We start from the raw sequence: 25,360 nt of genomic DNA, 5'->3' as shown, positions 1-25,360 counted from the left end.
TCTCTTTGACACATTCCCCGTTTCCATTCTTTATTCTAGTATTGTTGTATTTGAGCAGTTTAAGTATTATTTAAGACTTAATTTTAATGCAATTGATTTGATTGGTCAACATTATATTCTGATGGGGTATTGAAATTCAAAATAGTCTTCTCACATCAAGATTCCTAAGTTTATGGAGACACACTGTTTTTTATTATAGATTGCACTGTTTTTACCTTCAATAGGATTATTAGTAGTTGTCTTCTAAGGATCCGACACTGGTTACTTCATTCATTGCATATTCAGCTATTTTCATGAACACAGAATCTAATGATATTCCACACAAGGCCACGTTTTTTTAATTTGTTGGTTTACGGATTTTTCCCTTAAAAAAGTCGGGTCGGTCGGTCAGAAAAAAAAAGAAAAAAAAATATCTTTCAAAACGGAAAAATATGCAAAATAAATATATATTTCACCTTACTAACAAATGTTTGTCTTATTTGCTGTTTTGTCATCATTTCTTAACATTTAATTCAATGAAATATTATTAATCAGTGATCATGAACATCGCATGACATCGTTTAATAACTTCCTGTAAAAAAGGGGTGTTGCACGGACAAAGACGAAATTAAATCGTCATTTAACAAACAAGAAAAACAGATTCGCGTAGCTCTCAATCAATTCCAGAAAACTTGGTAAATAATGACCTTCAATCACAAAAACTAATAAAGAAAAAAAATGTAAAAACGTCGTACAAAAATAAGTTTAAACACACGTGTCGAAAAACATAATAGACTCGTCCACTGGAAAAACAACAATATCGGGTTAATCAGTTGTCATGCAATCCGGTTTTTATCCCAATGATTGATATTTATGAAACAAGAATATTCTGAAAGTCGGCAAAATGATTAATGCATTTCATTTTATAAAAAAAGAAAATTTTAATTATTTTTCAGGGATAATGCATTGATAAGGGTCGGCGGGAATAAAAAAAGCATGAAAAGTCAATTTTATTTTTATTCTGAAAGTCGGCAAAATCGGGTCGGCGGATCCGTAAACCAACAAAATAAAAAAACGTGCCCCAAGATGATATCATACAAAATGTCATACAGCTAAAACGTTTGTCAGGTAAATCTCTTTTTAAATTCATTACTTAAACTTGATTCAAAGTGACAAACATCATTCAAGAAATACTGTTGATTCATTTATTTTCGTGGGTACCAATTTTCGTGGTTTGAGGAAAACTTGCATATTCGTGGATATTTAATTTCGTGGTTTTTGGCAAAGTATACATATATTCCTTTAGAAAATTTGTTATTCGTTGAATATTTAAATTCGTGGTTCCCCCGTACCCAAGAAAGCCATGAAAATTGGTATCCAACGAATATTAATGAATCCACAGTAGCAGATACTGACATGGTCTCAGCCAAAGAATGTAAAGATATACATATATAAAAATCATTTATTCTGACATTTTAAAACAAGTTTTCTTCACTGTGTACATATCATTATGACTGGTTAAAAATAAAAATGAAATTTTCCCACATTTTCAGTTTTCTAAAAACATTAAAATACAATGAACAATATTGGATGATACATTAGCTAAAACAATAAAATATTTGTTTTATGACCCAATTAACTATAAGTGGATGAAATATGGTAAAAAATAAATCCTGAATTGGTGTGTTTGCTGAACTTTCTATAAAGCAAAATTTGTACAATGTAGTAGGCTTTTCAATGTTGTTTTTTTTTGTGCTAAGGCAGGGGTATATTAAGTTCTCTTGTCCATCTGCAATATAAAGAACTGATTGATTGGAAATAATTTAGCAAGTTATCTAAAAATATAAGGATGCACAACCAAATCAAGATTATATATGTTCAACAAGGACATGTTTAATTATAATGCAGTTTTCAAAATAGACAAATCTTTGCAATTTAAAGAGCTTGAAATAAGGCTGTATGGAGATGTTTAATTGCAGTTTTTCTCAATCTAATTCCTCCTTAAATATTCATAAACATTAAAGAGTGTTTTCTATTAAAATTTAGTCTTATCTCAATGACATGTGCCAGTCTGAAAATATTACTGTAATGAGCTTAAAAGCCCAAAGCACCTATTTAGGCCTAGGATGCAATTCAAATTCCCATTAACAGTTTAACATTGACTCTTCCTAATCTATAAGACAGTATGTTCATATTATCACATTCCCTTAACTCTTACATTTATTTTAACAAATATATTTTAAATATCATACAAGTTTCCTTTAAAATGATGTTCCTTGACTAACAAATTAATGACCCTTAGACAAGTAAATCCTCTGGTTTGGGTTTGGTTTTTTTGCACCAATTTCACCTAAAAAGAATCTGACAGTTAAAAAAAACTGTCAGTGTTAGGCTAAATCTTCAAATATTTAATCATGGATCATATTCCCATACATATTTTGGAAAGGTTTTACATATCATGATCCAGGAATTCTACATGACTTTTCCTAAATAATTAAACATGACAAATGATGAGAATGATGCCTAAATAAAGTTTCATCTATCATGTTTCCTTTCTGATGAATGTCTTGAATGTTTATCATGTGAACTTTTATGGTGATGTTTTCTATCAGGCGATCTTGATTTTCTTCTCCTCTCTCTAATTGGTGACTTAGATCTAGACCTTCGACGAGGGACAGGAGATCTTGACCTGCTAATCCCACGCTCTTTCTCTCGTCTCTGTCTAGCTTTTTCCCTTTCAAGTTCTCTTGCAAAGTCATCAACTTGTACGTGTCTTGGAGGAGACCTGGGACGATATATTCTGTGTGGTGAACGACGGCGGAATGGCGGAGACCTAGGTCTTCTAGGAGGTGATCTTCTGGGAGGTGATCTTCTGGGAGGTGATCTTTTGGGTGATCTACGTCGAGGAGACCTTGATCTAGACCTGGCTTTTGATGGACGCTTTTTTATATGTGGTGATCTAGATCTAGACCTGGCTTTTGATGGACGTTTAACAGGTGGTGATCCTCTCCTCTGAGGTGTTGGACTGGAAAAAAAATATATAAAGTCAAGAAAATAAAACTGATGCTCAACCCAGCGGGTCAGTTAACATTTACATATCTTGCTTAGTCTTAAGTTTTCTATGTTGTGTCTTGTGTACTATTATTTGTCTGTTTTTCTTTTTCTTTTTTAGCAATGGCATTTGTTTATTTTTAATCTATAAGTTTGACTCTCTCTGGTATCTTTTGACTCTTTTTTACCAATGGTAAACTGATTATGAATGAGCAATTAACTGTCCAAAGGAATATTAAAAACGTCTGACCTCTGGATTTATAAAGTAAATGTTGTAAGAACACAGAATTAATTTGAAAATAATCTGAAGCAAAGCACTTAGAGATAGTGAGAACTTCTTTGTACATTTTTGAAGTTGTTATATATATAGTATTTTAAATGTCTATAATTCAATTTTTTGCAAAAGGACTTCTGAATATGACTTTTCTTAGTCATATACCAAATGTTTATTAACAACCTTTTTATGGTCTTTCTCTGTCTGAATTGAATATTTTGTTTTAAATACACCTGTACTTATTAATTTACTATTTAAGATACAGTAACCTACAGAATGTCCACATTTCTTACATTGTCTTGTTTACGTTCAACAAATATCGCTTCTATTTTAATAAACGCAGGTCCTATTAAAATAATTTTATTGTTTAAAAAGATCTCTTTATTTAGTTACTGTAAATTCAGAAATAATTGTGATTTCTTTATTATTGGGAAAAATTAGGCAGGGTTATATCGCAATAATTTAAACTCGCCTTTTAAGTTTTTACGAATGAAACATGATTTTTCTCAATATCGAAATAACTTAAATGCATTGACAAAATCACAATAACTGCAAGCAATAGTTTCTGAATTTACAGTATATAATTTTCAATACATATAAAACACATTCTTCAACAACACTTTTGAGGAATATTGAGTTACCTGGGTCGTCTCTGAGCATGTTTTTCAGCTTCTCCAAATGATAATTCCCCATCAGGTATATGTTTGGGAGATCCTTTCCTTGAACTATGCTCCTCTTCCTCCTGTTTGGGTGGGTTTTCCTTTATTTTCTCCATTATACTTTTCTGAACGGGTACAGGAATTCTGGGAAATAGAGTACTGTACCATTCTAGTTTAACTAGACATTGTCGTACCATGTGACCAATGGTTATCTTATGTCCTCCTCCAGCCTTAACATCAATTTCCTGTAATAGACATTGGTAAGGTTAAAACCAGGATAACATCACAAGTACCTTGGGTTTTGCTCTAGCTACCGGTGGTGAGAATTGAAAGTAAGCCAAGTCCTGTATATTTTCTGCAGCATCCAATTTATTCAACACTTATACTTCTGTGAAATTATTGAAAACCAACTTTGATAAATTTTATTCTTTATGGTCTCTGGGGAAGTAAAATGTATTGTGATCTTTAGTTAACTAATGTTAATATCTGCTCCAAATTTGACTAAACAAAGCAAAACAAACATTTTTTTATAATACTTGTTTAATGGAAATGCATGTATCTAGCAAAATATCATTCTCCTTATATAGAGGAAATTGGTTTTCCAATAATTTCAGTCTGTTGCAAATGTTTATTTTTTACAACTGACTATGGTCGAATGACATACAAATGTATGTTGGTATTTTCACAAACAAACTCCTACAGATTTCACTGTTATGTTGTTAGTTTCCGGCTTTTACTGATATTCATTTCTGGAATGTGACATGTGTTGTTAAAATATAATACTATTTGTCTTTCAATAAATTACATTCTGTCATGTTTGTTGGCTTTATATAGTTGTTTACATCACACTTTGTATTTGTGAAAGCAGTCAGATTAAAATCAAATATTGTGATATGCTACGCTTCCTCTTAGGTTGGAGAATATCGTAGCTAAAAACACTAACAGCTGATTTTAATGAGATTGGTCATTTAATGCATCATAAATGCTCCTATATGTAAACTTTTTACAAAAAACTTTCAAATAAATTAACCATAAACTATTACAGTATTCTGTACAAGTTCTAAAAAGATAAATATAAAAATAACTCTTTTGGGGCTCATATTATAACCTCTAGTTGAGGTCCATCAGCCTTTCTCTGTCAGAGCTAACCACTTGTTGGCAACTAGAGCAACTCCCCTGAAAACACACTATAATACATTCTACAAAAGAAAATAAGTTCTTTTATTATCAAGATAATTATTAAACCCACTTCATAACTTATAAAGAGAAAGTTTTAGACAATTGTGTTTGAAGACCTTTTCATCAGTTACTAGTTTTAACAAGCTGCTTAATATAAGATTGTTTTCATATAACTTTATTTTTAAATATCTAAAATTATGGTATGGATTGGCATAGATTAAAATAAGTAGGGTAGTTACAAGTATTTCATGGAAATGTTTTTACATATAGGTGACTATTAAGATGTGAAACATTACACATACATAATGCATAACAAAATCGCTGTTCTTTGTTTTTAGGGATATTCTTTATCATCTTTTTCCCCCCCAACTTAGGATGTCAATTATATTGGAATAAAATTCTAAATAAATAAATAAATAAACTATTCACAAAATAACCTTGCCAAATAAGTAACTCCCTCCCTCCACTCCCCCTCCCACCTTTACCTAAGAAAGAAAAAAACTTAAGTTACAGTATACTCACCACTAAATAGTGCTGCTCTCTGACAATCCATATTTATGTTTGTGTGTAATTTTAGTGTATGGATGTTAACCTGCAGTTCATTTTTTAACTTATATAATACTAAATTTCACAAATATTTGTTCTTGAATGAAGTGCACTGCAATAAATTGCCTGGTTTATTTGTTTTAAAAAAATCAAAAGATCATGATTTCACTTTCGTTTTTCATTTTTAGTATACCACTTTGGTATTAAAATATAATTCTCAAACACATTATTTTTTTGAGAATGCATGTCATTTAGTAATTCATTTTAGTGAATCACCTTTTAAATAATATAGCATCAACATGATCAAGTTCTTTAACAAATTCTTAATATATTTTTAACAGATTTAATTTCATAGAACTGCAGGATTTGTTTTTTTCAATGTCTGACATTTTTGGGGGTTTGTTTTGACTCACCTCTTCGTCATCCAAATAAGCCTCAAACCAATCCCATAGTTCTTTAGGATCTTGTGTATACCTGAAAATAGATTTATATACTAATAATTAATAAAACTGTTTTATCCTTAAAATCTCAAGATTAAATTTTTGATTCAAATCTTACTAACTTCTGTTTAATAAATTTAATTTCTCTTTCTGTACAGTACTGACATGACTGAATCATATAAATTTCCCCATATTTCCTTTCTCAATTTTATCTATAAATGGTAAATAAACTACTCATCTTTCATAGGTCAGAGACACTCAAGTTAAGTTAATAAAGAAAGACATGCAAAAACAGCTAATGGATATTGTAATAATTCATGTTTCTCGTTTTATTATATAGATTAGACTGATGGGTTTTCCGTTTGAATGGTTTTACACTATCAATTTTGGGGCCCTTTATAGCTTGTTGTTCGGTGTGAGCCAAGGCTCCATGTTGAAGGCCATACTTTGACCTACAAATGTATAATAGTTTACTTTTTTAAATTGTTATTTGGATGGAGAGTTGTCTCATTGGCACTCACACCACATCTTCCTATATCTATTCAATACATTTATAAAAATTCCAGTCTTTAGTGGCTTATTGTCAGTCAAAAGTTATGCTTTTAGCCAATAGATACTTTTTTCCACCAGAGTTAAAACTCGTTATAATGCTAACTACAATAAAACACCTATCTAAAACCTTCAAGTAGCTTTTAATTTTGTGAAAATCTATAACAATAAAATCCATGCTGGGAAAAATATTTTAAGCGATATCTGGAATCCTAGAGCAAGAATCTGGCTATCTTGACCCAGCGTGGTGTGGTGATCTCCACTATTGACACTAACTCCAATAAAGGAACATATTCTGATCTCTTTTTATTTAAAAATAATTTCTCACCAGTATTCTTATTTCCTTGGAGACCCATGGCCATGTATCAATTTAAGATATAGTGTTTAGTCAATCTTACTTACCTTATGTACATAAATCCAAGACCTCTAATGTAAGGTGAATCTGAGTGTGCTATCAATCCATTGACTTGTTTTCTGGTGAGTCTCAGGGTGAACAATTTGTATAATAAACAATAGGCACTAGAAACAATTCCTCCTGCTCCAACTCCCCTTACCTAAACATACAAGAGAAAATATGACGTCTATAAAATAAATTTAGTAAGATATATACTTTTTCTCAAAATCTAAACTAAAACAGTCAATTCATGAAGAATTTGCAATTTAAACAGTTAACCACTAAATACAACAAATCAATTAGATATTTTTGTATGTCTGATATATATTAATTAAACAGTCTGAACAAGTTAACATGGACTATTAAATCCTTCAAAAACTGACTGAAATAATGTGAACAAATTTCTGGCTATTTCAAATTTGTTTATTCAGCAATTTGACCTCCCTTATTAAATTTTCTTAACACATACCCCGCCACACATGCCTGTTTGTCCCGCTGTTTTCCTGCTGCCTTTTTCCCAAGGTTCTAAATGATCAACCTGAAATTAATAAATTTCATAAATTGTATGCATATATAAATGAAATGAATTCTATCACGACAAATTCAAATGTAAATAATCTTAATTACACATACATGTAAATGTATATGTAAATTATAAAATCCTAAACTAATAGACATATAAAAAATTACAAAGACAGTGTCTGTTATCCTCTCAAATCACACATACACATATCTGGTTTAAATAACCTACTGCTTATTAAACTAATAAATATTTGTATACTGTAAACCAACTTATTTTCGCGGATACTTAATTTCTTGTTTGGTCCTATATAGGCCACTTCGTGGCTATTTAATTTCGCGATTTTCTATCTTACTTGAGGTGGTTAAATAAGAAAAGATCCAAGTGATACATATTTGCGACGATTTAAATTTGCGTTATTTTTCTACTCGCAAAAGTCAGGAAAATAAATCGCTCTCAAAAATAAGTTGGTTTACAGTAGTTGCACGTCTCACTAAACGGAAACTTGACTGGAGAGATAGATTTCAAGAACTATTGCATCATCCTTTCTGACAAAGTCACCTTTAATCAAGATACAATGTACATGTACCCAAATATATAGCCGGATTTATAGATGATGTTAAAACACTTCAATCATAAATTAATATGAGGTCTTGTAAAGTCTATGTAACAAAAAAAATCTCTTCTTGCAATTTAACTGCTTCTTTCCACTGGTAAAGTAGCTTGTTAAAGAGAAACAAATAGAGACAAACACAGTGTATCAGTTCATTAAATGGCACAAGAACAAGTATTAATTATTTTTAAATTAACAGATTATGAAAGTACAAAGGTGTGATTGCTTTCATTCAATGTGAACTTTGTATAAACATTGAATTAATGGAACACATATATAGGAATTTAGGAAATTTATATTTTGAATTGGAAATATCTTCCCTCTGTTTATGAATGCAATGCACAACTTATGTAGTTTATAATTTTCTTGACAAGTAAATCTCAAAACATACACATTACATGTATTTTATAACTTGAGTATAGATCATTAGTAGATTGCTTGACATGATCATGATCAATCATGGCTATGATCTTATGAATGTTTACCCAACTGCACTACATTTGATATAGCTACATGTACATGTATCAAGCTTAAGCCAGTATCATAAAGGTTCTGACTGCATTGCATGCAAACTTTACCCAATAAATGTTACAAGAATATTCATGCAGGTCAATATTGAGGGACATTGAAGTGCAATATAAACAATAGCAAATACTTACTCTATAATATATTTCGTCTATAACTTCATGGTAGGTCTTCAGATCATATAAGTTGACTTTAAAATAAGGTGATGATTGTATGTTAGTTAAAATTAACGGATTTAAATTCATTGTCTTTTCATTACCCCATATTGGTAATGGGTTGTTAGGTGCCATTATCACTGATTGTTATTTCTGTAAATCAGGTCATCTAAAAAGATAAAACAAAAATGCACATGAAGTCATGAACTAAATTATAAATCTAAAAAAAAATAAGTAATTCTTTCATACAACATATTCAATTTTGTTCAATTGACCTTTTTACATAACTTCTATGGGTAGAGGAACTCCACTTTATGGCAGGTTGGTGAAACTTGCATAAATGAAGAGGTAAATGAAAGATGAACAATTTGATTCCTGAATTATATAATTCCAAGGCCGTCAGTCAGCTCCAGAAGCAACGAACATGACGAAGCAGGGCATCTTTTTTGAACAGGCAAATATCCACTTTTTTTATATGGGACAAGCTCTGAGGTATCAGGGCCCCAGTTTGTCTGGCAAATCAGCCCTTGGACGTCAGAGTAATATCGTACTACAGTTATAAACATGAACCCAAGGGCAGATATTTATGGCAAGATAAATTTGTCAGATTTAAATATATACGGCAGCATCGATCTTATCGTCTTACATAGGCGATAATTAAGGTAATTTCAGCATTTGAAAATTGCGCACACATGTATATTTCATCATTTAAATTTGATTGTTTTTGTCAATTTTGACACTGCAGCTTGCCTTTGGTTAAAACATGAAAGTGTACGTCATGCCGAGGAGTCTTTCAGCATATTGTTTTGCTTCAAAATCATAAAATATACAAAAGATTTTGTGGCTGAGCCATACCTGTAGGATGTATGGGATATAAACTCTCAACAAAGTATCAAGTCAGTTATTTCACGCTTGTTCGTCGTATTCTGAGGATAAACGAGTGATAATATATATATCAAAACGTGATGAAAACCACTATAAGCACCACCGTTTGATTGGATTATCGTTTTTCTGGTAACCCGTCTTATGGTTGAGACAAGGTCTCAGTCATTTTTTGTTCGATTTATTTCTAGCTTTTAGATTGTTTCGGATCGAAAACTCGTAGTAATAGCTGCGCATGGTCAATTAAATCAAAACATCCGGTTTGTTTAGTCCACATTGAACTTCACATTTTATAGGCATGTATGGTTGTCTAATTAACTGTTTAGGTTCAGATAATTATTACAAAGTCCCCGACGGGATATCTTGTCCAATTTAAAAATCTACCGGAATGTTTTTTCATTGAAAATAGTGTTGAATTTAAAGCACCACCAAAAAATGATGTAAGCACCGGAGGAGGAACTCAGGAAGCTTCTGTCTGTCTTAAGGTCTTACATCCAGAGCTTGCGGACCAAACTTGTGTTGTCCATTCCAGAGGCCAATTCTGGTATATCATAAAAAAAAATCATATCAGCACCAAAAAAAAACCCTTACCACTACAGATGATAGCTTAAATTCCACCACAATGTCCAATAAACAGGAAGATGGGGTCTACAAAACTCTTTTGGGGTCTAAGATGGTTTGTTACGCTCATAAGTCCACAGCCACAAATGGTCCAATCTACACAAGTACTGGGGTCTGTTGGTGTATATATCATTAAGAAAAATATAAGCACCACAGAAAAAAAACTTAGCACCACGGGAGGTAGCTTCCCTCCAATTGGTCCAACTGAAGTGCATAGGGGTCCAAAGCACTCTATTGGGGTCGCAGTTGATTTTTTTATGCTCATCAGTCCGCAAGCACATATGGTAAAATCTACACAAGTCCTGGGGTCTGTTGGTGTATATATCATTTAAGAAAAATATAAGCACCACAGAAAAAAAACTAAGCACCACGGGAGGTAGCTTTCCTCCAATTGGTCCAACTGACATGTATAGGGGTCTAAAGCACTCTATTGGGGTAAGTTGGTTTGTTATGCTCATTAGTCCACAGGCACATACATTGTATGGTAAAATCTACAAAAGTCCTAGGGTCTGTTGGTGTACAAATGTATATACATGTATCATTTAAGAAAAATATAAGCACCACGGAAAAAAAACTTAGCACCACGGGAGGTAGCTTCCCTCCAATTGGTCCATCTGACATGCATAGGGGTCTAAAGCACTCTATTAGGGTCTTAGATTGTTTGTTATGCTCATTAGTTCACAGGCACATATGATAAAATCTACACAAGTCCTAAGGTCTGTTGGTGTGTATATCATTAAGAAGAATATAAGCACCACAGAAAAAAAAAACTTAGCACCACTGGAGGTAACTTCCCTCCAATTGGTCCAACTGACATGTATAGGGTCTAAAGCACTCTATTGGGGTCTAAATTGGTTTGTTATCCTTATAAGTCCACAGGCACATATGGTAAAATCTACACAAGTCCTAGGGTCTGTTGGTGTATATATCATTTAAGAAAAATATAAGCACCACAGAAAAAAAACTTAGCACCACGGGAGGTAGCTTCCCTCCAATTGGTCCAACTGACATGCATAGGGGTCTAAAGCACTCTATTGGGGTCTTAGATGGTTTGTTATGCTCATTAAACCACAGGCACATATGATAAAATCTACAAAAGTCCTAGGGTCTGTTGGTGTACAAATGTATATATCATTTAAGAAAAATATAAGCACCACAGAAAAAAAACTTAGCACCACGGGAGGTAGCTTCCCTCCAATTGGTCCAACTGACATGCATAGGGGTCTAAAGCACTCTATTGGGGTCTTAGATGGTTTGTTATGCTCATTAAACCACAGGCACATATGATAAAATCTACAAAAGTCCTAGGGTCTGTTGGTGTACAAATGTATATATCATTTAAGAAAAATATAAGCACCACAGAAAAAAAACTTAGCACCACGGGAGGTAGCTTCCCTCCAATTGGTCCAACTGACATGCATAGGGGTCTAAAGCACTCTATTGGGGTCTTAGATGGTTTGTTATGCTCATTAAACCACAGGCACATATGATAAAATCTACAAAAGTCCTAGGGTCTGTTGGTGTACAAATGTATATATCATTTAAGAAAAATATAAGCACCACAGAAAAAAAAACTTAGCACCACTGGAGGTAGCTTCCCTCCAATTGGGCCAACTGACATGCATAGGGGTCTAAAGCACTCTATTCGGGTCTTAGATGGTTTGTTATGCTCATTAGTCCACAGGCACATATCGTAAAATCTACAAAAGTCCTAAGGTCTGTTGGTGTACAAATGTATATATCATTTAAGAAAAATATAAGCACCACAGAAAAAAAAACTAAGCACCACGGGAGGTAGCTTCCCTCCAATTGGTCAAACTGACATGCATAGGGGTCTAAAGCACTCTATTGGGGTCTTAGATGGTTTGTTATGCTCAATAGTCCACAGGCACATATGATAAAATCTACAAAAGTCATAGGTTCTGTTGGTGTATATATCATTAAGAAGAATATAAGCACCACAGAAAAAAAACTTAGCACCACTGGAGGTAGCTTCCCTCCAATTGGTCCAACTGATGTGTATAGGGGTCTAAAGCATTAGATTGGGGTCTAAGTTGGTTTGTTATGCTCATTAATCCACAGGCACAAATGGTCTAATCTACACAAGTACTAGTGTCTGTTAGTGTATATATCATTTAAGAAAAATATAAGCACCACGGAAAATGGACTTAGCACCATGGGAGGTAGCTTTCCTGCAATTGGTCCAACTGACGTGTATAGGGGTCCAAAGCACTCTATTGGGGTCTTAGATGGTTTGTTTAGCTCATTTGTCCACAGGCACATACGATCCAAACTACACAAGTCCTGGGGTCTTTTGATGTACATATCATTTTAGAAAAATATAAGCACCACAGAAAATTGACTTAGCACCACAGAAAATTGACTTAGCACCACAGGAGGTGGTTTGCCATCCATTGGTTTAACAAACGGGTAAAATAATTTTTAATGCTGTTTGGTGTTCTAAGTTGGTTTGTAAGGCTCATTGGTCCACAGACAACTTTGATCCACTCTTCAAGTCAAGAGGTCTTTTATATTATATTTTATTTGATGAAAATATAAACACCACCAAAAAAAAACTTTGCATCTGGAGAGGTAGCTTCCCTCCAAATAGTCCAAAGGATTGGTAGTGGGTCTAAAATAGTCTATGGGGTTCTTATTTGCTTTGTAAGGCCTGTTGGTCCAAAATCAACTGTGGTCCAATCTACATTAGTCTAGGGGTCTCTGGTTATATTTCACTGAAGAAAAATATAAGCACCACCAAAAAGAAATGTAGCACCACAGGAGGTTACTTTCCTCCATTTGGTCCAACAGATGGGTATAGGGGTCTAAATACTGTTAGGGGTACTAAGTTGGTTTGTAAGGCTCATTGGTCAACAGGAAACTGTGGTCTAATCTTTAAGTTAAGGGTTCTCATAGGGTATATTTCATTAAAGAAAAATATAAGCACCAAGAAAAACAAACTAAGCACCATGGGAGGTAGCTTTCCTCTCGTTGGCCCAACAGACAGATTTAGGGGTCTAACACATTCTTTGGGTCTAAGATGGTTTGAAAAGCACATGTGGGGCGATCTTCTTGTCCAGAGGTCTGTTGTGGTATATTTCATTTAAGAAATATAATTAGCACCACCAAAAATGAACTTAGCACCACAGATGATTGCTTCCACCCCCTTGATCCAATAAACAGGTATAGGGATGGAAAAAGCACTTTGAGAGGTCTATCATGATTTATATGGCCCACTGTATGTGTCCAATCTACGAGTCCAGGAGTTTTATGATATATTTCATTAAAGAAAAACTTGATTTTGCTTTATAGGGCCATTTGGTCTGCATGTATGCACAAAATGTTACTGACAGGTCTGTATCCTTAAAGCTGTGTAAATGCAAACAAATGTTGTGAGGAGATTTAAAAGTCAGAAAAATTGTATTTCTTATGATAATTCTCCATTGCTCTTCCTGTCCTCAAGGCAAAAACCCTCTACAGGAGCACATGGAATAGTATGAAATAAGCACCTTAAACATAAAGAAAAGAAGAAAAAAAAAACAAATATGATATTCAGTAATGATAACAGGCTGCTGACTTGGAACAGTCACATATAGAAAATCATAAATAACATGACATGAACATTATGGTGTGATATTTAAAATCATATGCTAAATTATTGATTCTTAATTGTACATCATTTTTATGAAATTGTGTGTCTAACTAGATATCTAAGTCTTGTTTTTCTTTCCGCAGATTATCCAAATTGACATCAAAAGTGTTCAGATATCAGATGTATTACAGCTAAAGAATGAATTTATTTTTGGTCATTTCTCAGCTTTTGCCTACAGTCAACTTTTTATGGTAGGATAATATGCACGTCTTAGTATTAATAGTGTATACAAATGTAAACATGTAAAATAAATCAATGTATACACACTTTTTATCAATTAATAATTTGTTCATTCATTTTCACATATTTTGATAAATTACATTGCACATAATCTAAATAAATTATCACACATTAAAGTAAACAATAAGTATATGCAATTGGATAAATATAAGTTTCAAGTAGACAATTATTCTATGATATTACAAAGGTGGCTGATGACCTGTAGTTGTTAATTTCTGTATCATTTGGTCTCCTGTAAAGATTTGTCTCATAGGCAAATACATGTACAATCTGTTAGGGAGCTGATTTTACTGATTCAGACAATTTATTTCGTTCTATCTTGCTTGATTATGTAGCATTAAACAATTGTCAGTAGCAAACATGTATTTGAATTTCAAGTTATTATTTTAATAGATTAAGGCTTTACTTTTTCAGTGAATCAAAGAATGAAGAGAAATCAACTTATTTATACCCAAGCTGACCAACTGTCAAGAAAGAGAAGACAAGGCAACTCCATCTGAAGGAAATTAAAAGAAAAGATTTTATTGTTAAAAAACAATAGATGTGAAAATGTTATTTTTTCAATCTAAAACACACATAACAAAAACTACACTTAAAAAATATGGTTCAAGAAAGTTTCATAAAATATCAGTCTTACTATTATTATATACTTGAAGATGTATTGTAAAAGTAAATTTGTTAGATTAAAGTTTTTCAAGGCTTGAATTATCTCCCCTTATTAACCTAACTTTATGCAAGACTATTTGTTTTCCAACTCATAGAATTCTAAATTTTTAAAGTTGAAAACATGTGTCAATATTTGTTTCTTCTTTGTTTACAGCTTTATGATTGGAGTTCAACCTTTTATCTCAAGACATAAAGGAAATCTACTGTGCACAGATTTAAGAGTCTTCCTCTCTCTTTTTTAATGAATTTTAAAGATTTTTTAAGACAGACAATTTAACACTGTATTAGAGAAATTTATGTTGCAGAAATTCAAGATACTTTGTAAAAACACACAATATGACTTTTTTACTTAAATTAGTTCTTATTTCAAAATCAAATGACTAAGGGAGATAACTCTACTTCTAAATTATTTATCTGAAATTGTAAATTAAAGTGGCTCATTTTAGTATTATCACTGACAGATAGATTTGTCCCTTAATAAAGATTAATGTTCCTAACAATTGATGATAACTTATATCTGCTGATGCAAATTGTCCCTTACTTTTAAAAGTACAAAATGTATTACTTTTAAATTAAATATATGTTATTTTCAGGAGTTGTGTCCCTTTAATATTTTTTTATTTATCAGAATATGTTTGGTGTATATGTAATCAAGGTGTAATTTTATGCTGATTACATTATCTTTATTTATATTCAAGGTTGTCAAACAATCCTGTAGTTGTAGTTTTTTGAATTAAGAGATGATCTGTATCAATATGTATTAAAATTAATTGTTTCTTTTGCACGCCCCTCAATTACATAGTAATGGCTTATTTTTTTATATCAACCTTAATGGTGAAAGAATTCAGAATTGACGAATTCTGAAATTCTGCATTTTAGATCTGTGGTAATAAATGATTTATTTGAATTTGAAACATCATTTAAGTTGACATGTTAGTTTTTCAAACATTTACAAATGAACACAATTGTTTTTTTATTTGAAAAGATAATAATATGAAAAACTTATTACAGTTAAAATTAATGTACCTCCTACCTACTGATACTTCTAAGAATTTTGTATGCATAGATATTAGATTTATAGAAAGTCAAACTTGAAAAGAAACTTGGATTGCTGTGCATAGTTTATGTTTAATTTGAAATTGTAACAAATTGTAAACTTTTATTTGATTGTACATTGTGCTGAATGTTAAATGAAGTTAATCTGTATAGATGAAACTTCTGTTTTGAATATTCATTGATTAATAAACTAAATAAGATTATAATGCAATACCTGTCTTTGTATTTTTTATGAATTAATTCAGAACTACCACAATTTAAATCACAAATAAAACATTTGTCTTCTGTTTGAAGTTTCTCTGTATGTCCATTAAATAATTAAACCTGTTAAACTAAGCATAAACATTTTCTTGCTTACTGAATGATCAAATCAATAGAATATAAATCATATGTTCCAGAATGCAAGACATAGGGATGCTGATCTCAACTTTTTTCATTTCAGATGGTAGAAGAGTTTGATAAATTATATTTAGATGTCTGTCTTGTGTCTGGTGTCATTGATCTCAGCGTTTTTATCACATGATTTTGTCAATTATCATGAGTAAAAGGACAATTATATTTGGTATTAAGTCTGCACAAGAGGGAAACATTTCTGTAAGAAGGAGTTCATCTTCTTTTTAATTATTGATTAGTAAGATACTATAGTTATTATGGGTATGAGTATGAAATGATTATAAGATCTACTAATATGTGTCGGTTTGGCAGAACTCATACTTTTATTTGAATTTTATGATTTCAAACATAAACATTACTTTTACTGTTCTTGTGGATGTATGTTCGTTTATAACATTTTATGCAAGCAGGGGCTTTAACTGTGTCATATGGACACTTCCCAATTTTTTTTTACATTGTAGCTATTATCTTGAAAACTATATTAGATAGATAGAAACTCTAAAAATGATCAACAATGCAACCATCTACAATTAAGACAAAATGGAAAAAAATAACCAAAGACTCCTTGTTGGAGTAATTGCCCTTAAATGACGATTTTTAACTTCTTTCTTGTTTGCATATATGTTTGCTTTCAAATGATAAGCATTGTAATAAATAGAAAATTAAAATCTTAATGGTTTACTTTTATAAATTGTTAATTGGAGGGAGAGTTGACTCATTGGCACTCATACCACATCTTCCTATATCTGAGATCTACTAACAAACTCAAATTTTGAGTACATACTTAGTAGACTGTTGCCCTTTAAGGAGTGATTGTCCTTAAATGAGGATTTTTTTACCCACTTTTTAGGTTTGAAGGACTATGTTTTTCAACAGACAATTAATATCCTTTTAAAAGCCTCTTTTAGTCCATCGTTTCTTCGTTGAAATAAGACCTTCATGATATTGGAGCTTGTTAAGAAGATATCTTAAAAGCTAGACTAACCCTTGTACTTCCCCTTTCCAAATGGAAAGGATGTTCTATTTGATAATAAACGTTTGGTGACAATGTTGATACCAGTCCTCCCTTCCGATTTTGAAATAAAGGATACCATCAGTACAGCCAATATAAAAAAGAAGATGTGGTATGATCGCCAATGAGACAACTGTCCACAAAAGACCAAAATGACACAAACATTAACAACTATAGGTCACCGTACAGCCTTCAACAATGAGCAACACCCATACCACATAGTCGGCTATAAAAGGCCCCGAAATGACAATGTAAAACATTTCAAACGAGAAAACTAACGGCATTATTTATGTAAAAAAAATGACTTTCATCTAGCAGTTACCAATAAGGGTGGTTTTGCACTAAACATAAAGACAAAAAAAAAATGATTCCAGCTTTCTTATCTTGAGCTTTCCATTTCTATGTGATAACGTAATTGACATGACCATCAAATGGACTTATTCCAGTTGATAAGATATTTCATAGTTTCCATACACGAACATGATTACTTTGCAAGATGCTGTTGCTTACAAGGAATATTTGGAATCAGAGATCAGATATTTCAATTGGTAAATTTAAAGTAAGCCCCTGATAAAAGGTTTACGGAAGCTGATATTATTTGGGTTGCCGTTTTAGAATATCTGCCAGACAGATGACCACGGCTGAATTCCAAATTGGGAAAGCCATATTCCTTTTTTATTTTCCTTGACTGAAACATTGACTTATCACCAGATTTGTAATCGCCATGAGCGTCACGATGGATACCACTAGTGGACCAAGATATGACTACCTTTTGAGAGCTACTGATATAACCAACAGTATTTGGTTGGTCTGTCGTTTTTGTGATTTTGGTGTTTTGTAAAGTATTGCTGAATAGGTAGTCTTTTATCTATTTTCGTTGGATGCCAAACTGTTCCCCGTTTTCATATGATGAATGGTATGTTTCGCAACTAATATTAAGATGAACCATGTTTTTATTTGTATTCTTTAAGATTCAGTAACTCTAACCTGCATGGCATTTTGTTCATGACTTGGACACATTCTTCTTCAAAATTTACAAAGGTTTCTTAAAACGCATTTGGTATTTACTGCTAAAAGGGCTTTTGATTTTTGCATTTAAATACAGTGTAGAGATCAATAACTTAGTTCAAAACCTTAATGGAAGTTAATAAAACTTTTGCGAAAAGCTTTCAATTTCAAGACATATAAGGGAGTAATAAAGTCTTAATCTGTGCGCCATAGATGGAAATTCAAGCATTGAAGATATTAAAACTAGCGATATAAAAATCAAGCGATGGTGGTACAGACGAGATAAATGAGAAAAAAATCTGTAACTGAAAATGTATAGTTTAGCTCTGTAGACATAAAGTTATGCGCTGTACATATAAAGATCAACACACGAAGTGTAATGTCTATAGCGCTTAGTATATTAAGTCCAGTAAAAGAAGCTACATATTCAGATCTACCACACTAGACCTTTTATTTTTAGCGGTAGACTTGGCATATTCGGCTTTAATTCTGGATTTTGTATCTTAAGATATGATCATGTCATGAGGAGGGACAGTGATTGATTAAAGGAAGGCTCCAGTCATGCTTCAGTGACTCAATATATAATCAACCATTTTTTTCACACGAAAGCGCCCCCCCCCCCCCCCCCCGACCCCTGGATCCGCCTATAATACCATTCACATAGCATTTAAGCCTAATGCTTAGGACACCGGTGGTTTGTCTCAGACAAAGAGAACAAAAAGTAAAGTTCTAGTTTATAATGTCTTGCGAATTCAGCACTGTAGATGTGAATATTATCGACAGAATTAAAAACAATGCAAAAGAGCAGATATGTTACATCTTACATCCGAGAAAGACAACTTTTAATAATAGAAAAGTTAATATAAAAGGAAAATATGTCTTGCATTGAATATCCAGTCACAGTCAGAGGTTATGTATTTCTTTGTATCATTAGGTTTTATTCTTTACATCTCAAGCCCAAAGACAGTACTTCTTCAAAAGACAACTATGCAGTTGCACTGCAAGATTAAGATAAATTTGGCTAATCGTTTAATTCAATCTGGTTTTGCTTAACATCCGAATTGAAACATGACTATACGTAAAGATGTACGACTTCAAATTTCTAGCGCACAAATTTACATATCAGTCATCTTAAGACTTGAAATATATTGCGCTACACTTTGATACTACAGGTTTTTACACATCCAGTAAAGGATTTATGCAGTGAGATCAGCGCCTAGCAGACTATGGCTATTTATATATAATTTTCACGAAGTTATTTCAGCCTCATACTAATGTTGAGTTATGATGAAGTGCTAGAGAAGTAAAATTAAACAATGCAGATCTATAATCTACGAATAATGTATTAAAGTAACAGGTTTAGGGTTAGGGTATTGTCATGTAACCCTAACCCTAACTCTAACCCTAACCCTAACCCTAACCCTAACCCTAATGCTAATCCTAACGATAACCCTAACGCTAACCCTAACCCTTACCCTTACCCTTACTCTAACCCTAACCCTAACCCTAACTCTAACCCTAACCCTAACCCTAACCCTAACCCTAACCCTCACCCTAACCCTAATCCTAACGATAACCCTAACGCTCACCCTAACCCTTACCCTTACCCTTACTCTAACCCTAACCCTAACCCTAACTCAACCCTAACGCTAACCCTAACGCTAATCCTAGTGCTAACCCTAACCCTAACGCTAACCCTAACCCTAACGCCTCATACTAATGTTCAGTTATGATGAAGTGCTAGAGAAGTAAAATTATACGATGCAGATCTATACTCTACGAATAATGTATTAAAGTAACAGGTTTAGGGTTACGGTTACATGACATTACCCTAACTCTAACCCTTACCCTAACGCTAACCCTTACCCTAACCCTAACCCTAACCCTAACCATAACCATAACTTTAACCCTAACCCTAACCCTAACCCTAACCCTAACCCTAACCATAACCCTAACCCTAACCCTAACCCTAACCATAACCCTAACCCTAACTTTAACCCTAACCCTAACCCTTACCCTAACCCTTACTATAACCCTAACCCTAATCCTAACCCTAACCCTAACCCTAACCCTAACCCTAACCCTAACCCTAACCCTAACTTTAACCCTAACCCTAACCCTTACCCTAACCCTTACTATAACCCTAACCCTAACTTTAACCCTAGACCTAACCCTTACCCTAACCCTGACTATAACCCTAACCCTAACCCTAACCCTAACCCTAACCCTAACTCTTACCCTAACCCTAACCCTTTGAGACCCTTTTACCCGTTTGTTGGACCAACAGGAGGGCAGCCAACTCCCGCGGTGCTTATTTCGTTTTTGATGGTGCTTATATCTGTATTTGATGTAATATATCCTAAAGCACCATCTGGAGTTGAAAGTTGAACCACAAGTACATGTGGACCAATGAGCCCTACAAACCAGCTAGGACTCACAAAAAGTGTTATAAACCCATATAATAGTTTGTTGGAAAAATGGAAGGGAAGCCACCTCCCGTGGTGCTAAGTCCATTTTCGGTGGTGCTAATATTTTTCTTTAATGAAATATAACCTTAAGGAACCCATGGATATGTAGAGTGGAACATATGTGCCTGTGTACTAATGAGGTTAAAAACCCATCTTAGACCCCAATAGAGTGCGTTAGACCCCTAACCACGTCAGTTGGACCAATGGAAGGAAAGCTAACCCCCGTGGTGCTAAGTTTTTTTTCTGTGGTGCTTATATTTTTCATAAATGATATAAACACCAAAAGACTCTAGGACTTGTGTAGATTGGACCATATGTGCCTATGGACTAATGAGCTTAACAAACCATCTTAGACCCCAATAGAGTGCGTTAGACCCCGAAACACGTCAGTTGGACCAATTGGAGTCAAGCTACCTACCGTGGTGCTAAGTTTTTTTTTCTGTGGTGCTTAAATATTCTTAATGACATATAAACCAAAAGTCCCCAGTACTTGTGTAGATTTGACCATATGTGCCTGTGGACTGATGAGCATAACAAATCAGCTTAGACCCCAATAGAGTGCGTTAGACCCCTAAACACGTCGGTTGGACCAATGGAAGGGAAGCTAACCCCCGTGGTGCTAAGTTTTTTTTCTGTGGTGCTTATATTTTTCTTTAATGACATATACACCAAAAGACTCTAGGACTTGTGTAGATTGGACCATATGTGCCTGTGGACTGAGGAGCATAACAAATCAGCTTAGACCCCAAGAAAGCGCGTTAGACCCCTAAACACGTCGGTTGGACCAATGGAAGGGAAGCTAACCCCCGTGGTGCTAAGTTTTTTTTCCGTGGTGCTTATATTTTTCTTTAATGACATATACATCAAAAGACTCTAGGACTTGTGTAGATTGGACCATATGTGCCTGTGGACTGATGAGCATAACAAATCAGCTTAGACCCTTATAGAGTGCGTTAGACCCCTAAACACGTCGGTTGGACCAATGGAAGGGAAGCTAACCCCCGTGGTGCTAAGTTTTTTTTTCCGTGGTGCTTATATTTTTCTTAAATGAAATATACACCAAAAGACTCTAGGACTTGTGTAGATTGGACCATATGTACCTGTGGACTAATGAGCTTAACAAACCATCTTAGACCCCAATAGAATGCGTTAGACCCCGAAACACGTCAGTTGGACCAATTGGAGTCAAGCTACCTACCGTGGTGCTAAGTTTTTTTTTCTGTGGTGCTTAAATATTCTTAATGACATATAAACCAAAAGTCCCCAGTACTTGTGTAGATTTGACCATATGTGCCTGTGGACTGATGAGCATAACAAATCAGCTTAGACCCCAATAGAGTGCGTTAGACCCCTAAACACGTCGGTTGGACCAATGGAAGGGAAGCTAACCCCCGTGGTGCTAAGTTTTTTTTCTGTGGTGCTTATATTTTTCTTTAATGACATATACACCAAAAGACTCTAGGACTTGTGTAGATTGGACCATATGTGCCTGTGGACTGAGGAGCATAACAAATCAGCTTAGACCCCAAGAGAGCGCGTTAGACCCCTAAACACGTCGGTTGGACCAATGGAAGGGAAGCTAATCCCCGTGGTGCTAAGTTTTTTTTCCGTGGTGCTTATATTTTTCTTAAATGAAATATACACCAAAAGACTCTAGGACTTGTGTAGATTGGACCATATGTACCTGTGGACTAATGAGCTTAACAAACCATCTTAGACCCCAATAGAATGCGTTAGACCCCGAAACACGTCAGTTGGACCAATTGGAGTCAAGCTACCTACCGTGGTGCTAAGGTTTTTTTTCTGTGGTGCTTAAATATTCTTAATGACATATAAACCAAAAGTCCCCAGTACTTGTGTAGATTGGACCATATGTGCCTGTGGACTAATGAGCATAACAAATCAGCTTAGACCCTTATAGAGTGTTTTAGACCCCTATACACGTCGGTTGGAACAATGGAAGGGAAGCTAACCCCCGTGGTGCTAATGTTTTTTTCTGTGGTGCTTATATTTTCTTAAATGACATATACACCAAAAGACCCCAGTACTTGTGTAGATTGGACCATATGTGCATGTGGACTTATGAGAATAACAAACCAACGTAGACCCCAATAGAGTGATTTAAACCCCTATACACGTCGGTTGAACCAATAGGAGGGAAGGTACCTCTCGTGGTGCTAAGTTTTTTTTCTGTGGTGCTTGTATTTTTCTTAAATGATATATACACCAACAGACACCAGGACTGATATAGATTGGACCATATGTGCCTGTGGACTAATGAGCATAACAAATCGATTAAGACCCCAATAGAGTACGTTAGACCTCTATACAAATCGGTTGGACCAATGTAAGGGAAGCTAACCCCCGTGGTGCTAAGTTTTTTTTCTGTGGTGCTAATATTTTTCTTAAATGATAAATACACCAAAAGATCCCAGTTCTTTTGCAGATTGGACCATATGTGCATGTGGACTAATGAGCATAACAAACCATATTAGACCCCAATTGAGTTCTTAAGACTCATATACATGTCAGTTGAAGCAATTGTAGGAAAGCTACCTCCCGTGGTGCTAAGTTTTTTTTCGGTGGTGCTTATATTTTTCTTAATTATATATACGCTAAAGGACCCCATGGACTTGTAGATTGGACCCAAGGTGCATCTGGACCAATGAGCCTTACAAGCCAACTAAGACTCACAAAGAGTGTTATACACTAATGTTCTTGTCTGTTGGACTAATGGGAGGGAAGCCACCTCCCGTGGTGCTAAGTCCGTTTTCGGTGGTGCTTATATTTTTCTTTAAAGAAATATACCATAAAAGACCCAATGAGCTTATAGATTGAACCGCAGGTGCATATTGACCAATGGACCTTACAAACTATGTTAGACCCTTAAAGGGTATTTTAGACTCTTTTGTCCGTTTGTTGGAGTGATGGGAGGGAAGCCACCTCCCGTGGTGCTTAGTTCATTTTTGATGGTTTTTATATGTATTTAAATGTATTTGATATAATATACCCTAAAGCGCCATATCATATGGACTTTGGAGCTGAACCAAAGGTTCCTATGGACAAAAGAGCCTTACAAACTAACTTAGAATCCAAAGAGCTGCTTTAAACCCTTTTATCTGTCTATTGGACCGAAAGCAGGGAGGCTACCTTCCGTGGTGTTTAGTTTGTTTTTGGTGGTGCTTAAATCTGTATTTAATTAAATATATCCTAAAAGACCCATTGATCTTTAATTTGACCACATGTGCTTGTGAACCAATAGGCCTTTCAAACTAACTAAGACTCCAAGAGAGAGTTTTAGACCCCTAAAGTCGTCTGTTGGACCATTGGGAGGGAAATTACGTCCCGTGGTGTTAAGTTTGTTTTTTGGTGGTGCTTAATTTCTGTAAGGATTTGTATAGTCTACAAATCCTTGATTAGTCCATTTAAAAAAAAACTCATTTTTTTTTTTTTTTTTTTTTTTTTTTTTTTTTATTTCATGATTATTTGATGTATCTTAATCTCTACGTATACATTATATAACTCATAGATGCCCAAATGTATTTATTCTATTGATAAAGTCCGTGGTGCTTATCGTGGTTCTTCGTGGTAGAATCGGGGGATATTCTAACTCGATAAACAGGAAATGATTAAAAAGCGCCATCTGAATCAATCTTGAATAAAGGATAGATTATATCAATCTCATTTTCCTGTTAGTAATTTTTAAAACATAGTAGTCCCAAAATAGGACTTTATAAACCAGTTTTGATATCTATGGACATTTAAGGTAGATTGTCATTTTAAGTTTTCACCTCACATAGAATTTAGGTTTATTTCTGCCAAAATGAAGATTTTCCATGCTTTATTTTTTAAATCGTGACTCTGAATCATAGACTGAGATTTTTTTTTATAAATATAATTAAGTTAACACACATGTTAATATAGTAGTAATAAAAAGTATATGATACAATGCCATGCTATAATATATTTGACTGTTGAAGACCAGACGGTGTAGAAAATCTAGAATTGAAATTTTGCAAAGATTATTCATAACTTGAAAAGGAGACCAATGAATACAAAGAAAACAACGTTGAGATAAAAAAAAAAAAAAAAAATATGGTATAATTTGCTTTTAGAAAAAAACCCAGATAGAATGCTGCCGTCGAACTTATTTTCTTGCTACAAGTGACAACAGATATTATCGGATAAACATTTCAGAATTGAATGCTTCTTTTTGTAACTTTATTGGGGTGTAAAAGCGTTGACCGAAGTACATTTTGTATGAAGCGCGGAAGCGCTTCATACTAAAAATGTGCGCATGGTCAACGCTTTTACAACCCTATAAAGTTACAAAAAGAAGCATTCAATACTTATAATTAATTTTTTTTTAGCTATGATCATGAAAACACGAATTTTATAAATTTTGTATTTTATTCACCTGTGCACTTTTTTGTGGGACCACGTGCTATCATAAATGAAAAGTGTTATTGAGTGATGCA

The 25,360-nt window shown here is 33.8% G+C and overlaps 1 protein-coding gene and 1 long non-coding RNA gene across 3 annotated transcripts; one reads left to right on the top strand and one right to left on the bottom strand.

Annotated features, from left to right (window-relative positions):
* Nucleotides 1–1,427: 1,427 nt before the first annotated feature.
* On the bottom strand, nt 1,428–24,521 carry LOC134707816 (pre-mRNA-splicing factor 38B-like). Its single transcript, XM_063567871.1, has 8 exons — nt 24,503–24,521; nt 9,740–9,822; nt 8,864–9,053; nt 7,541–7,609; nt 7,080–7,231; nt 6,102–6,162; nt 3,946–4,208; nt 1,428–3,004 (listed from the first exon to the last, which is right to left on the bottom strand). Exons 3-8 carry the CDS (start codon nt 9,017–9,019, stop codon nt 2,515–2,517), a joined length of 1,191 nt encoding a protein of 396 aa, XP_063423941.1. The 5' UTR covers nt 9,020–9,053; nt 9,740–9,822; nt 24,503–24,521; the 3' UTR covers nt 1,428–2,514.
* Nucleotides 9,829–16,212, top strand: LOC134707817 (uncharacterized). 2 transcript variants are annotated; one of them, XR_010105773.1, is made up of 3 exons: nt 9,829–10,206; nt 14,123–14,230; nt 14,694–16,212. It is a non-coding gene; the product is annotated as an uncharacterized LOC134707817 (long non-coding RNA). The 2 variants fall into 2 exon arrangements; XR_010105772.1 differs by having other exon boundaries at nt 9,829–10,310.
* Nucleotides 24,522–25,360: the final 839 nt, after the last annotated feature.

The sequence above is a fragment of the Mytilus trossulus genome, chromosome 2, assembly GCF_036588685.1.
Source record: "Mytilus trossulus isolate FHL-02 chromosome 2, PNRI_Mtr1.1.1.hap1, whole genome shotgun sequence".
NCBI classification, from domain to species: Eukaryota; Metazoa; Mollusca; class Bivalvia; order Mytilida; family Mytilidae; genus Mytilus; species Mytilus trossulus.
This window is presented reverse-complemented; position numbering and strand designations above follow the sequence as displayed.

What these genes read in the sequence shown, in the direction of transcription:
- LOC134707816 (XM_063567871.1), bottom strand. Translation starts at nt 9,019, where the DNA reads ATGGCACCTAACAACCCATTACCAATATGGGGTAATGAAAAGACAATG. An exon ending in TAGACGAAATATATTATAGA is followed by an intron (nt 7,610 to 8,863) that starts GTAAGTATTTGC and finishes TATTAATTTCAG; the next exon opens with GTTGATCATTTAGAACCTTG. An exon ending in CATGCTCAGAGACGACCCAG is followed by an intron (nt 3,005 to 3,945) that starts GTAACTCAATAT and finishes TTTTTTTTCCAG; the next exon opens with TCCAACACCTCAGAGGAGAG.